The 11675-nt window shown below is 54.3% G+C and overlaps 1 protein-coding gene across 1 annotated transcript; it reads right to left on the bottom strand.

Moving 5' to 3' along the window:
• Positions 1–4074: 4074 nt before the first annotated feature.
• Positions 4075–5991, bottom strand: GLRG_06326 (uncharacterized protein; the record flags this gene model as incomplete). The annotated part of the gene is made up of 2 exons (XM_008097011.1): positions 4075–5103; positions 5551–5991. The coding sequence occupies 2 exons, from the start codon at positions 5989–5991 to the stop codon at positions 4075–4077; spliced, it is 1470 nt and encodes a 489-aa protein (XP_008095202.1).
• Positions 5992–11675: the final 5684 nt, after the last annotated feature.

The raw sequence follows: 11675 nt of genomic DNA, 5'->3' as shown, positions 1-11675 counted from the left end.
GACGGCGAACCCGGAACCTAGTTTAGCTTCTACCCACCCGCCGCAAAGGGACGAGGAAGAAGGGAGGGGGGAGGGATCATCCGCCGTTCTCACTTCACAATAGTATCATCTCAAAGGCTCGCCACTAGGATCCTCCCGGCATAACCTTCCTTGCCAACAGTCAAAACGGTTGCCGGTAAATTGACGGCCCCCCTTTGGTATTTTGACGGCCCTCTAGCCACTACCACCACAGCACACCCAAATAACACGTGCATCACCCTAGCATAACCAACTAACCCAGACCCTAATCACTAACCCTACGCATCGTTTATATGCTTTTAAAGATGCGTAGGGTTAGTGGCTTAGGATGGTTAGGGTCTGGGTTAGTTGGTTATGTTCGCGTGATGGAATGGGTTATAGTATTTCTGCTGACACTAACTCGAATAGGCAACAGACTTACTGAGATAGGCTTAGAGGGCCGTCAAGATACCAAAAGGTGGCCGTCATTTTACCCGCAACCGTCAAAACGGTCTCGACGCTGGGACAGACCATCGACTTTGGAATTCTACCCTCTCCATGTCTCGTGACGAGTTTATGTCGAGACTCCTCGGAATCGTGATACGGACCCTTTTGGCTGACTCTACGGATACCTCGGTCAGGCTTCTAATAGCTTGCTCCTTTGTCCGTCGCACTATTAAACACGCGAGCCGGACCAGCAGCCCAAACTGGCCTTGACATAATGGGGCCAAGCGTGTAGAGCCGTACCCAGTCAGGATGAAGAGGACGACGATTCGTAAATGGGTTTCCCATGGTCCGTCTTTTTATTTGTTCATTTTCTTATCTTATTTATTTTATTACAATTTTTTCTTGCGCTAAACCACAGACCCGTGCTGCCATACGAGGTTTACGTCGCTGCGTGTCGTTCCTGCGTGCCGATCAAGCCGTTTTGGTTGAACAAAGGGAAACGTCGCTTTTTCTCTTCCACTTTGTTTTTGCATTTGGAACTACCCAAGTATCGACTCGCCTCCCATCCTTCGGTCCCCGTCCCCTGCCAAGTCCCAATTTTAACAATGAATCCGTATTCCCCTGCATTCTCTTCCATCTCGTGACTGGCTTCTCCCCGATGGGGCCTAGAAGATTGCACTGGCCATCAATCACACCGTATTTCGGCTGGATGACAGGGTATCCACTCTTGAATTTTATTGTCCGCAATTGCTTGATTGCGATAGACTAGTGTCCCCTTGCTTGCCCCCTACCAGTGTGGCTTTCCTTAATAGATCGACCAACGACCTTCTAAGTTCTCCCCATCTCGTCTTGGCGGTTACACGGGAGGGAGAGATTTCCCTCCTCTACGGGCCAGTTGACACGGCCCCGCCCGGCATCTTGCTTCCGTGCCATCATCGGCTCCGAAGGCGCACCTGTTGTGTCCACGTCAAACGCATTGTCGCGATCCAAGTATTCCGTCCTGTCCGTCTAGCTTCGTTCCAAGAGCCAGTTTAATGACCGCAGCTCGGTGGCCGACCAGCAAATCTTGGTTTATACTGGTTTCCAAATTTTGGCAAGACGAACAACATCGTTACATTGCCGGGCCGGTCAAACGGTTGCTGCACCGAGTGTCTCGCTCGTTGCCGAATCTGAGCACAGCCCCTTTCGTAACCGTGACCGGTTAAGGTTCTACATCGCCAAAGCTGATCTACAAGTTACAATGAGTCGAAAAGCACGCCTAAACGGATATCGTTGCGTAGATTGCTGGAACAGTGTGTTCTCGGATCAACGGCCTCAGAAAACCGACTCGTCACAATCATGTAGCCGTTCTTAGGTCTTGGGTCGCTGGCTTGGCCACATTTCCATGGTTGCGTACCTCCGGCCTCTCGGAACCATGAGGTGACTATTCAATTGCCGCATTCCGAACACTAGCTCACACTACCAGCCCTGTCTGCATTCCACGTCGCACTCCAGCCACTAACGGACTTTAATAAGCAGGAACCGTGGTTCCCCCCGCCAAGTCTCCGCCCAGTCTGGTCCAAGCATGGTTTGGTTTATTGTTCTGCATGCGTGCTCTTCCTGTGGATGTGCCATCACTGCTGCCGTCACTCTCTGCCAAAGTCGCATGGGATATCACCTGGGTGCCGTGTTCCGTAGTCAGCGCCCCACCCCCCAGCACCCCCGAATAACTTCGCTTGCGCCTCACACCACGCTTATGATTATTGATTGTGCTGCCAAGGGCTACAAGGCTTCCATATGGCAGCCGTCTGTAGACTCGATTGTTCTGTGTCTTGGCCACTGCTTCAGTATCTTATCACTCGGCGTTTTGGAGCCGGCGCTCGCTTCGCGCTGGTGAACATGACGCCGTCGGCGACGGCCAGTTTACCACAAGAAACACCCGTACGATGAACCTTTGTCTGTACATCGCGTCAGGCCTCCAGATACCGCGTACTCTTCATGAAGTATGCGATAATATGTGATGATGTCTCTACGAAACGGGTGCATCCGAGTTCGTTGTGCGCAGTCAAGTCGTTCTAAGAACGATGGAACTTGAACCACGTATAAGGCCGTGCCTGTTAACCTTCTCTGTCAGGGGAGTTTCTTCTTTTTTTCCTTTTTTATCTTACATTTTGCAGCTTGGCTGAAGCGCTAGCAGCAAACGCGCCATATACGGGTGCGGCCAGTACGCAACCATCATATAGGCATAGTATCAACATATCTTGATGGTATATATAGATCGTTCGTGTCCTTAAGATGGAAGACTGCCAGCTCAGGGGCCGATCTAGGATAGCCAGAAAACAAGAGGTCGACTCACGCGCAACCCGGCCTTCGATTTCTCGGGTCCACCTTTGATCGCCATCCTAGTTAACTTCGAAGCAGAGGCCCAGTCAGATGATGCTATCGGCTGGGTTGAGCGGCTAGGTTGATTTCAGCGCAGCATCTCCCGAGACTAAGGGCCATCCGCTTATAGCCGTAATTATCCTGGTGAACTTGAGTCTTGTATATTGCATTGTATGGGTGTTGACTTTGTCGTCGGTATTCATTCAGATATTCACTGCTGCTGTGCCATAGCTGTCCATGCCAGAGAACTGACGAAAGCGTGTGGGAGGAACAACACGACGAATAGGAGTAGATGGATGGATCCAAACCAACCCGTTTTCCTAGCTATGGTTCCTTTCCGCTAGTCGAGAAGGCTCTCATGGGCACAGGAAGTCAGCGGGCAATGCCAGAGTAGAGAAGACCTGAAATTGTTGCTTTGCTCTCGAGCCATTACAGAAAATATCACCTGGATACAGAGGGGGGGTTACTTATCGCTAGATAGATCAATAGGCTTTGGGAAACTTAAAGGCGCATAGATCATCCCAACTGAAAGCAGACTGCGTAAGCCCCCTTTAATCATATACATCAGATCAAGTTCGATGACAAAATAAACGTTAAAAAGTTTAGACACCGTTCGATTCTCTCTACAAATCTCGTAGCTGCTGCCATCTGAGCTATCACAAACCATCAGGAATCCGTGCTTAAGCACTTGACAGCACAGCAAAGCCTTCGATCCGAGTATAGCTTGACAGTGTCGATGGCCCTGTACTTCCAGAACAGCTGACAGGCACACACCATGGATTCAATCACCCGTCGACTGGGCGGGCGTCAGTGTTCGCCAGTGTCTTGTCATCGGTGTTCGTTGGCAGGGAAGCCTCCAGGGGCCGAGGGCGGCGATCATCTAGCGGCTGTTTGATCATTTGTATGTCAAATGTGCCGCAGTGGTAGATACCGATAGTTACGAGGTTCGCCAGGTACACAGCACAAATATCGCAGTATCAAACACAGATATTGAAACTCCAGCCAAGATCACATTACAGAGCGTCTAATTGTTTGCTCGTCTGATCGTCGACCATGCCCTCCATACATACGATACAAGGACCCGGCCCTCGACCCACCCGTCAAGAGCATTGTGCACCAGCCGTCATAAACACCGTTAACTTGCAAGCGTACAAGAAAGTGGGCAAGATGCCGTCTCAAGCACTAGGCAAAACTTCCTTTCGTCTAACCCATGATACCCGACCAGCTTCCCCGCGTCCACTGCAGATTTCATTTCATTTCTTCAACAGTCTAACCCCTGAACTCCTCAGCACCGCTGGCCTCCCACCTGCCGGGGACGAGAGCCAAAGGCACAATGCCAGAGACGTGCATCTCAGGGCCGAAGATCTTGGCGTTCAGACCAAGTTCTTGAGTGGCGGCCTTCATGTTCTTGAGACCCTCCTGGTAGTTGGGGCCGGCACGACGGACCCAGATCTGGACTTTGTGCTCGTTGAGCTGCGAGGCGTAGTCGCGGAGGGCGCGAATGACACCCTTGAATGTGCTGGCGACGTTGGTGAAGTTGGCAATACCACCACCGATGAACAGAACCTTGCCCGCGTCGTTCATGGGAGCGCGGAGCATGAGGTCGAGGACGGTGCGGGCGTAGTGGTAGGTCTGGGACTCAGTGGGAGCACCAGAGTACTCTCCGTAGTTGGCGAGCTCGTCGGCGAAGCCAGCGGAGGCAATAGCATCAGCGTAGACGACGGAAGCACCGCCACCGGCGACCAGAGTCCAGATACGGCCGTTGGGGTTGAGGACAGTGAGCTTGAGAGAGGCACCGGTCTTGGCGTCAAGGTCGGCAATGTAGGCCTCCTCCTTGGTGAGCTCACGACCGAAGGGAGCCGGGAACTCCATCGGCGGGCCGGCGTCAATGTTGACCTTCTCGCCGTTGGAAGACGCAACGTTGGTCAGACCAAGAGCGGCGGGAGAGCGAGCAATGGCCCACTTGACACCACACTCGAAGTCGGCAGTCTGGTCGAGCTTGGCAGCAAGATCCAGGAAGTGCACGGAGGCGGAGGTGGCATCCTCATTGGGGATGACAACGAGGGGGTTGATCTCGAGGTAGGTGAACTGACACTCGACGTAGACGGCGTACAGCCGGCTGATGAAGTCAACCAGAACATTGTGGACACCCTTGGGGACCTTCTTCAACAGAGTCGCGGCGATCTCGTCGTTGGAAGGGTATTGTGAGAGGTCGACGGGGATCAAGAGCTTCTCAGCCTTGGCATCGACATCACCGACATCAACACCACCTTCGTGAGTGAAGAGAATCCAGTCGCCCTGTCGTTTTACACGATTAGCATCGATGTTTCTCGGACCAGCTTGGGATGCGATGCAAACGATTGCCGCGGGCATATGGGGCTTTTGAAAGGGGCATGGGTGGACGGGCCACTGGCCGCGTCTCGTGGCATCCGTTCGTCCGGCTCGGGAGAACATTACCGGAAGAGGCAGTCCAGTGACCGGAATCCACTTATTTGACCCATTGATAGGGAATGCCATAAAGCATGAGCATTCCTTCCAAGGTTGCCAAATGAAGCTTCCTGCTTTTCTCACTTTCAACCGCCGAAGAGTCTCACTTTGCAGTGTGCAGTGTGTTTTGGATATTCACACGACTCATCAATGGACTGCCTCCCCGCCCTCTACTCAGATAACGAAGGAAGGAACGAGAATCCGCCATGCGCTGAGGACGATCACGACGAATGTTCGGGGAAACTAGCAGCAACTTACATCTCTGACGGACATGATGTTGATGTAGTACTCCGTGTCTTGGGGGTGAGGAACGAAGGGCTCGACGAGGAACTGGCGCAGAACACCGTTCACGGTCTCGACCTTCACCTCCTTACCAGCACGCTCGGCGATCCAGGCGCGAGCCTCAGCCCAGGTCTTGTTGAGGGCCAGAAGGCCGCTCTTGCCACGGCGCTTGATCAATTGATCGGGCTTGGCAACAAATTTGACGCCGGGCTGGAGAACCCAGGGGTAGGTGACCTCGGCCTGGTTGAGGACATCCTCGACGTTGGCATCCTCAGGGAAGTGCAGCGAGCACAGCCTGGGGGGAGGGTTGTGCTTGGTGGGAACGGGGAGGGGAGTGGGCTTGATGACGGGAGCGCGGGTGAGGTGGTAGTTGAGGATGGCCTTGCCGTCTGCCTCGAGGATGGACTTGGCGGACATTCTGGCGGTATTCAGGTAAGAAAGTAGTGGGTTTTCTTTGGTGATCTTTTTGCTTTACTTGGTTGGGCCTGGGTTGGGGGAATGAAGATGTCAGCAGATGGCTTTGGAAAACGTTGCGAATTTGTTTGACTGCCGGAAACAAGAGGGCGTTGCTGCCGTCAGCAAGAGCTATCGAAGCTGAGCTGAGGCATGAGCTTTGAGGGGGGCAAGTGTCACCCGCAAGCGGAACACACACGATGTGATCGAGTCGAGCTTGGGGCTGAGAGAGGGGCCCCAGCTGGCTAGGACGGGGGGCACGACAGTGACACTCGAGTTTGAGCAGCGAGCAAGCAAGCAGCAGACTGGGAAGAAGGACGACGACATACCGAGAGAAGGCGATGGAGCAAACAAAGCAGCCAGGCAACGAAGTCGAAGTCTGGGGACGAGGTTGATGAGGATCCTGAAATCAAGTGAATGTCAGGAATCGAGTCGAGTCGAGGTCGGAGTCGGGAGTCAAAGTCGAGCGGTGAGAGAGGGAAGAAAGAAGCGGCGACGTTGGAAGAGAAGTATGGATTGAGGGGAGGAACTAGAGTGGGAAGAGTGAGCTTGCGGGAGGGAGAAGATCGTCAGCCTTTCACAAAATTTTGGACCGTCGAAGCTCCCAGGGATTATTTGTTGCTGGGAGAGTAAGGAGGGGGATTGGGAGTGCTTGGTGAGTTGGGAGGGGGGGGGGGTGCGGTCCGAAGGGGAAATGGAGGGGGGGGAAGGACGTGAGGTACACCGTGGGGCAGCAAAGCGCGCCAGGTACCGACCGGGGGTGTGGGTGCTAAGAAACCGGTGGATTCACCTTGAGGGAGCTAAGGGACCACGCCAAAAAGTTTTGGGGCGTTTGTATGTGTGAGAGTGGAAGAGAGACAGACGGTACATGCAGGAAGGAGGCCTGTGGAAATCCCAAAGCTCTTGCCCCTGCTTTCCGTTTTTCTGGGGGGGGGGGGAGGGGTTTGTATTTTTGGGGAGGGGTAAGTTGGGCGGAATGAAACGACCAAAAGAGAAACGAGAAGCAAAAGAAAAACACAGGGCAATTGGGAAGAGTTGGGAAAGGAAAGGGACAGGCAAGTGCCTATACCTGTACCACTTACCTTTTCTCTTTTGTCTTGTTTTCTGAGCTGCACCTCGGCGAAGTTATCGCGTGAGATTGGAATGGGAAGGAATGGCGGGGCAAGCCAGCAACGGATGGCAAGAGGGGAAAAAATTGTCTGGGGGGAAAGAGACAGGCACTGGTTGTTGAGAGGTTTAAGTGGACCTAGTTCCTTTTTCAAAGTCGCTCACTCGACTCACTCTTTCTGGGGGAGGGCGAGACTTGAAGAAATGGGCAGATACACCCACAGTCTCCTTTTTTTCTTTTCTTCTTCTTTGGTGATATGGATTTCCCCTCGGCGGCGCTATTTTGACGGCCAGCAAAGTGTTGGACCAGGGTGTCGTATTTTGTTCCCCATCCTCTTCGGATCTCTTTTCCGCCGAAAACCGCAAGACCCCCAGACCAACCGACCTCGACCTGCCTGGGACACATTGGCATCCATGGCTAGGCATGGGGATACTCTTGAGCAGAGCAACCGAACAGGAGGCGCTGCGAGGTAGACAAGATGGGGCTTACGGGCATTGCGGGTTTGGTCCGGTGCGATGCTGTGCGGTAGCGGTAAATGCGACTGTCGCTGCCGCCGTGCATCGCAATCGCTCCAATTTCATCTGCTTCCAGATGATTCCCTACCTTAATCTCCGTGGGTTGGGTCTGTTCCTCTTCCTTGTCCGAGTGGAATCACGCAGGCGACGGGTCAGTCACACAGGTGTTCCTGGAACCTTTGCTTTTGCGCCGGCGGCGCGTCTAACGCGGAGGGACAGGTTCCCGGTGATCCAAGTCCATCCAAGGGGGTTCAAGAGTCGCGGGATGACTCGGACTTCGGACGTTGCTCAATCTTGTCATGGAACAACGGACGGTGTGCCGGATATCAGATCACAACTGGTACCAGTCAAGGAACCGGGCATTGGCTGGCGCTTAGCCATGGCGCTGGAAATGGGAATTGGGACGGTCAAAAGCACAGTCATCATCAATCTCAAGTGAGACATTGGACTGCAGTCAGACAGGATTGCGACCATTCATTGCACATGGCGATTGGATGGGGGCGGGGATTTCTTCAGCCCGAAAACGAAGAGGCATGGGTAAATGAAGCGCATCCCGGACGAACAGGGTCTTGAAGCCTCACTCTCGTATGCCATGCCACTCTCAAGTAGACGCGGCAAGCCGCGGAGGAGCTGTCCACGATGCGCGCGCCGTGTGAAGGTGCGAGTGAGGGTGTGGTGGCCCATCGGAGTCCCTCGAGCGAGGAGCGCAATGCCCGGTGGTCGGCGGAGTGATGATTGGGGAGGCCCGAAAACCGGCGGAGGTGGGATGCGGCAGGCCGGGTTTCGAGGTATGCGAGAGCATGGGTAACAATATGCTCGTCGACTCTACCATGTCCGCGAGCCCTCGGGACTCAGGCCTCATCTCGGCCGTCGTTTGTTTCGGCCGTCGTTGCTTCACTGCACACTTCGCAGTTGAACCTATCGCCGCATTGCTGCGCTGCCTCTTCTCTCTTTCTCGCTGTGCTGTATTTTCGATCTTGGGAGCGCGTATCGATCTGGCTTTTCCTGACGCATCATCCCAAGTGGCCGCCAGCCTAAGCTCCTCACTCAAACACACACGCACACATGCCACACACACACATACAAATTACACGCATGCGCATGCAACCCACACGCCCAAAAAATACCTCGCTAACTGATTGACGTATATCACCTCAGTTGGATGCGGTGCTGTACGGGGAAGGAGGCTATTCTAGTGACCGCCTCGCCCCCCACCCAAGACAGCTAGCTGGTACGATGGATTGGCGTCGGGCGAGTGTCGAGAATGGTTACCCTGTCGGTGACCTGGCTGAGCGGCAAAGCTGGCGCGGCGATCCTCCCTTAACAATCCAGTCCGAAGCCATTGGGCTGGACCAGAGACCAGAGATGCGGTCAAACAGAAAGGTTGCGGTCGCCGGCTGGCGTGCCGTGTGTACTGCAGGCAGTACCATGCTGCAAGCGCAGGTCGGGCTACGTTGTGATGAAGCTAAAGGGCGGTCTAAGGTTGGCCATGGCTGGCCTGGCACGCGCCTCCCGACTATTGTTGCGGTCAAGCGCCAGCCAGCGCGGGTTGATCTCAACTTGGACTGGTCGGGGCGGGGAGCAACACCCGAACACTGCGGCGCTCGTCGTCTCTCTGCGATTCAACGGTAATCCTCGACAGAGTGCGTGTAAAGTCGCCGGTGCCACTCAAGGACTGGCTTATGGATTTGTAGGAGATGGAGCTTGCTTTCGCTTGACTCTATCTCGCCGTACCCGTGCACTATCTATCTAATATGTAGGTAGGTAGGTGCATTACCTGATTGAGAGGGGGAGGTGAGGCGGGAGGTATTAGTGTAGGGCTCGGCCAGGTACGCAGCCCACACGGGTGCAGGCACCATTGCGGACAGACCGGGTACCGGTACATGTCTATTGCAGATAGGGTATAAGGAGCTCTATACCTACCTACCCTGGTCCTCCCATGGCTCATGCCCATGCTACTCCTCTGTCCAGTGCTCAGTTGCTACTGTACACTCGAGCCGGTCCAGGGCCTGAGCTTAAGTCCAACATTGAATCAGGCACTTGGGCGCTGTTCAAGGTACTACTGGGCTCCCTGTGCAGTCTGTCTCGGTGCCCGGTCAGAGTTCAAAATGCGGGTGGGTGCGGTCGCCGGTATGTATCCGTTCAGAGTACGAACACAGGCACCGGACTGGGTACGTGACGGTCCGCCAGAAAACAAGCGGGGCAAGTCCAAGGGTCCAGCACCCTCCTGGTACCTTGTCATATTGTGGCCGCTTGTTTTGCTCGCTTTTGCTGCTCTGCCCTGGCAGCCCCGGTCGCCCATCGCCCATCGCACCTCCCTTTCCATTGACTTTCCTCTCCCCTGCCCTCTGAACATTCAACACTTCAACGAAAACACGGCCAATCACAGCGCCCCATTGGGCCTGAACTTCCCCAACTCTTTCGGCCGCCGCATGACGGAAGTCTCCATTCCCCATCCCCCTCCATTCCCACACCACCCAAAAGTCTCACTTAACAAAAACAAAAAAAACTCCCGCCCGCCATTTCTTCGTGCGGGTAGGTAGGGTAGGCGGCGAGTGCCACTGCGCCGCCGGAAACCCACCGGTCGTGTACCTGACCTGTCGCAGCGCCGACCCGACCCTACTAAGGTACCTACACCTACCGATCGCCCGTACCGTCGGATCCCCAGCCCTCGCCTAACACCAAACCGCACCACCCGCCACTAATACCACAAGCAGTACAGTACCAGGCGTGTCTTGTCTGTCGGTGCCAGCCATCGGTCCGCCAATTCTGCCCGCCCTATTCCTCCCGCTGCAAGGCATTGTCTGGCATTGTTGGCGACCAGACATTCTTGGCGATTGAGATTGGGATTGGGCCTCTTTTTTTTTTTTTTTTTTTTTTTTCGGCGTGGAATGGGACGACGCAGCAGTGGTGCTTGGGCCAAGTCTCGACTCTCGCTCGACCTACTACGTAGACTCCGGCTCTAATTTGACTTTTGCTGTCACTTCCATCCTCCCTCGGACACTTGGGACACCAACAATATCATCCCTGCTCACCATCACCTCATAGAAACCGGGCACTCTCTGACTCTCTCACATACGCCGACGCACCAAGTACCGCACACCGTTCGTTCCCACTGTCTATTCTCCTCCCCCTTCCTCGCTCCCTTGTTCATTGCGACTGAAGAGGAAAGAAAAAAAATAAGAAAGCACAGGGAAAGAGAGAGAAAGATACACCCCCCCCTCCTGGCGGCACTTCTCAACTACTTACTACGCTGAACTCCATTCTTCTTCTCCGATCCTCGCACCCTCGACTCTCTTTTTCTTCCCTTCCTCCTTCTTTTCCTTCTCTTGCCAGCTTGCCTTCCTCCATCCTCACGAACGAAACCTTCCGTCAGGTCGACAATAGTCAGACGAAAGCTGGACTTTGCCGTTGTCCGTCGCTGCTCCCAATCCTTCCCGCCCAGAAACAGCAACAACGCTACCAGGTCAGTAGTAGTCAGATGTCGTTCCCCCAATCCCACCCACCACCACACCACACACCCCGGTCATGTCAATCCTGCCCCTCCAACGCCTCCATCCCACCTCCGAACACATTCCGCACATACCACGTCTCACTTCCACACCCGCCTGCATAGTCAAGAAAAAAAGGTATCCCCAAGGAGCTGGGGCTACGCCAACTACACGGTCCACTTAATGTCTGGTGGTGTCCCCAGCTGCCGATGAGCAGTAGCCTCGCAGATCCAACGATTTCAGCTTCCTGCGAACGTCGTCCTCTGAGTCCCTCCTGAAATCTCACCTCCTCCCCACCACAATTCCGACTCAGTCTGTTTTCCACCAAACTTCCTCCTACTCCCCCTCTACCTTTAACCTCTCCATCCTCACTTTGACACTTTCCTCCTCTTCGCGGGCAGACATCTATTCTGTTGCTTCTGGCGTCTTCATTGTCTGCTTCGACAAGCTTGCTGACCTTGCTTCCCCTCGCCAGACTTTTTCTTCTTCCCTTGTTGAGATCCTCCTCACAGACGAAGCTCGACTTACTTCACA

Source organism: Colletotrichum graminicola, assembly GCF_000149035.1.
Source record: "Colletotrichum graminicola M1.001 genomic scaffold supercont1.23, whole genome shotgun sequence".
NCBI lineage: Eukaryota > Fungi > Ascomycota > Sordariomycetes > Glomerellales > Glomerellaceae > Colletotrichum > Colletotrichum graminicola.
Note: the sequence above shows the minus strand (reverse complement) of the source record. Positions and strands in the feature narration are given on the sequence as shown.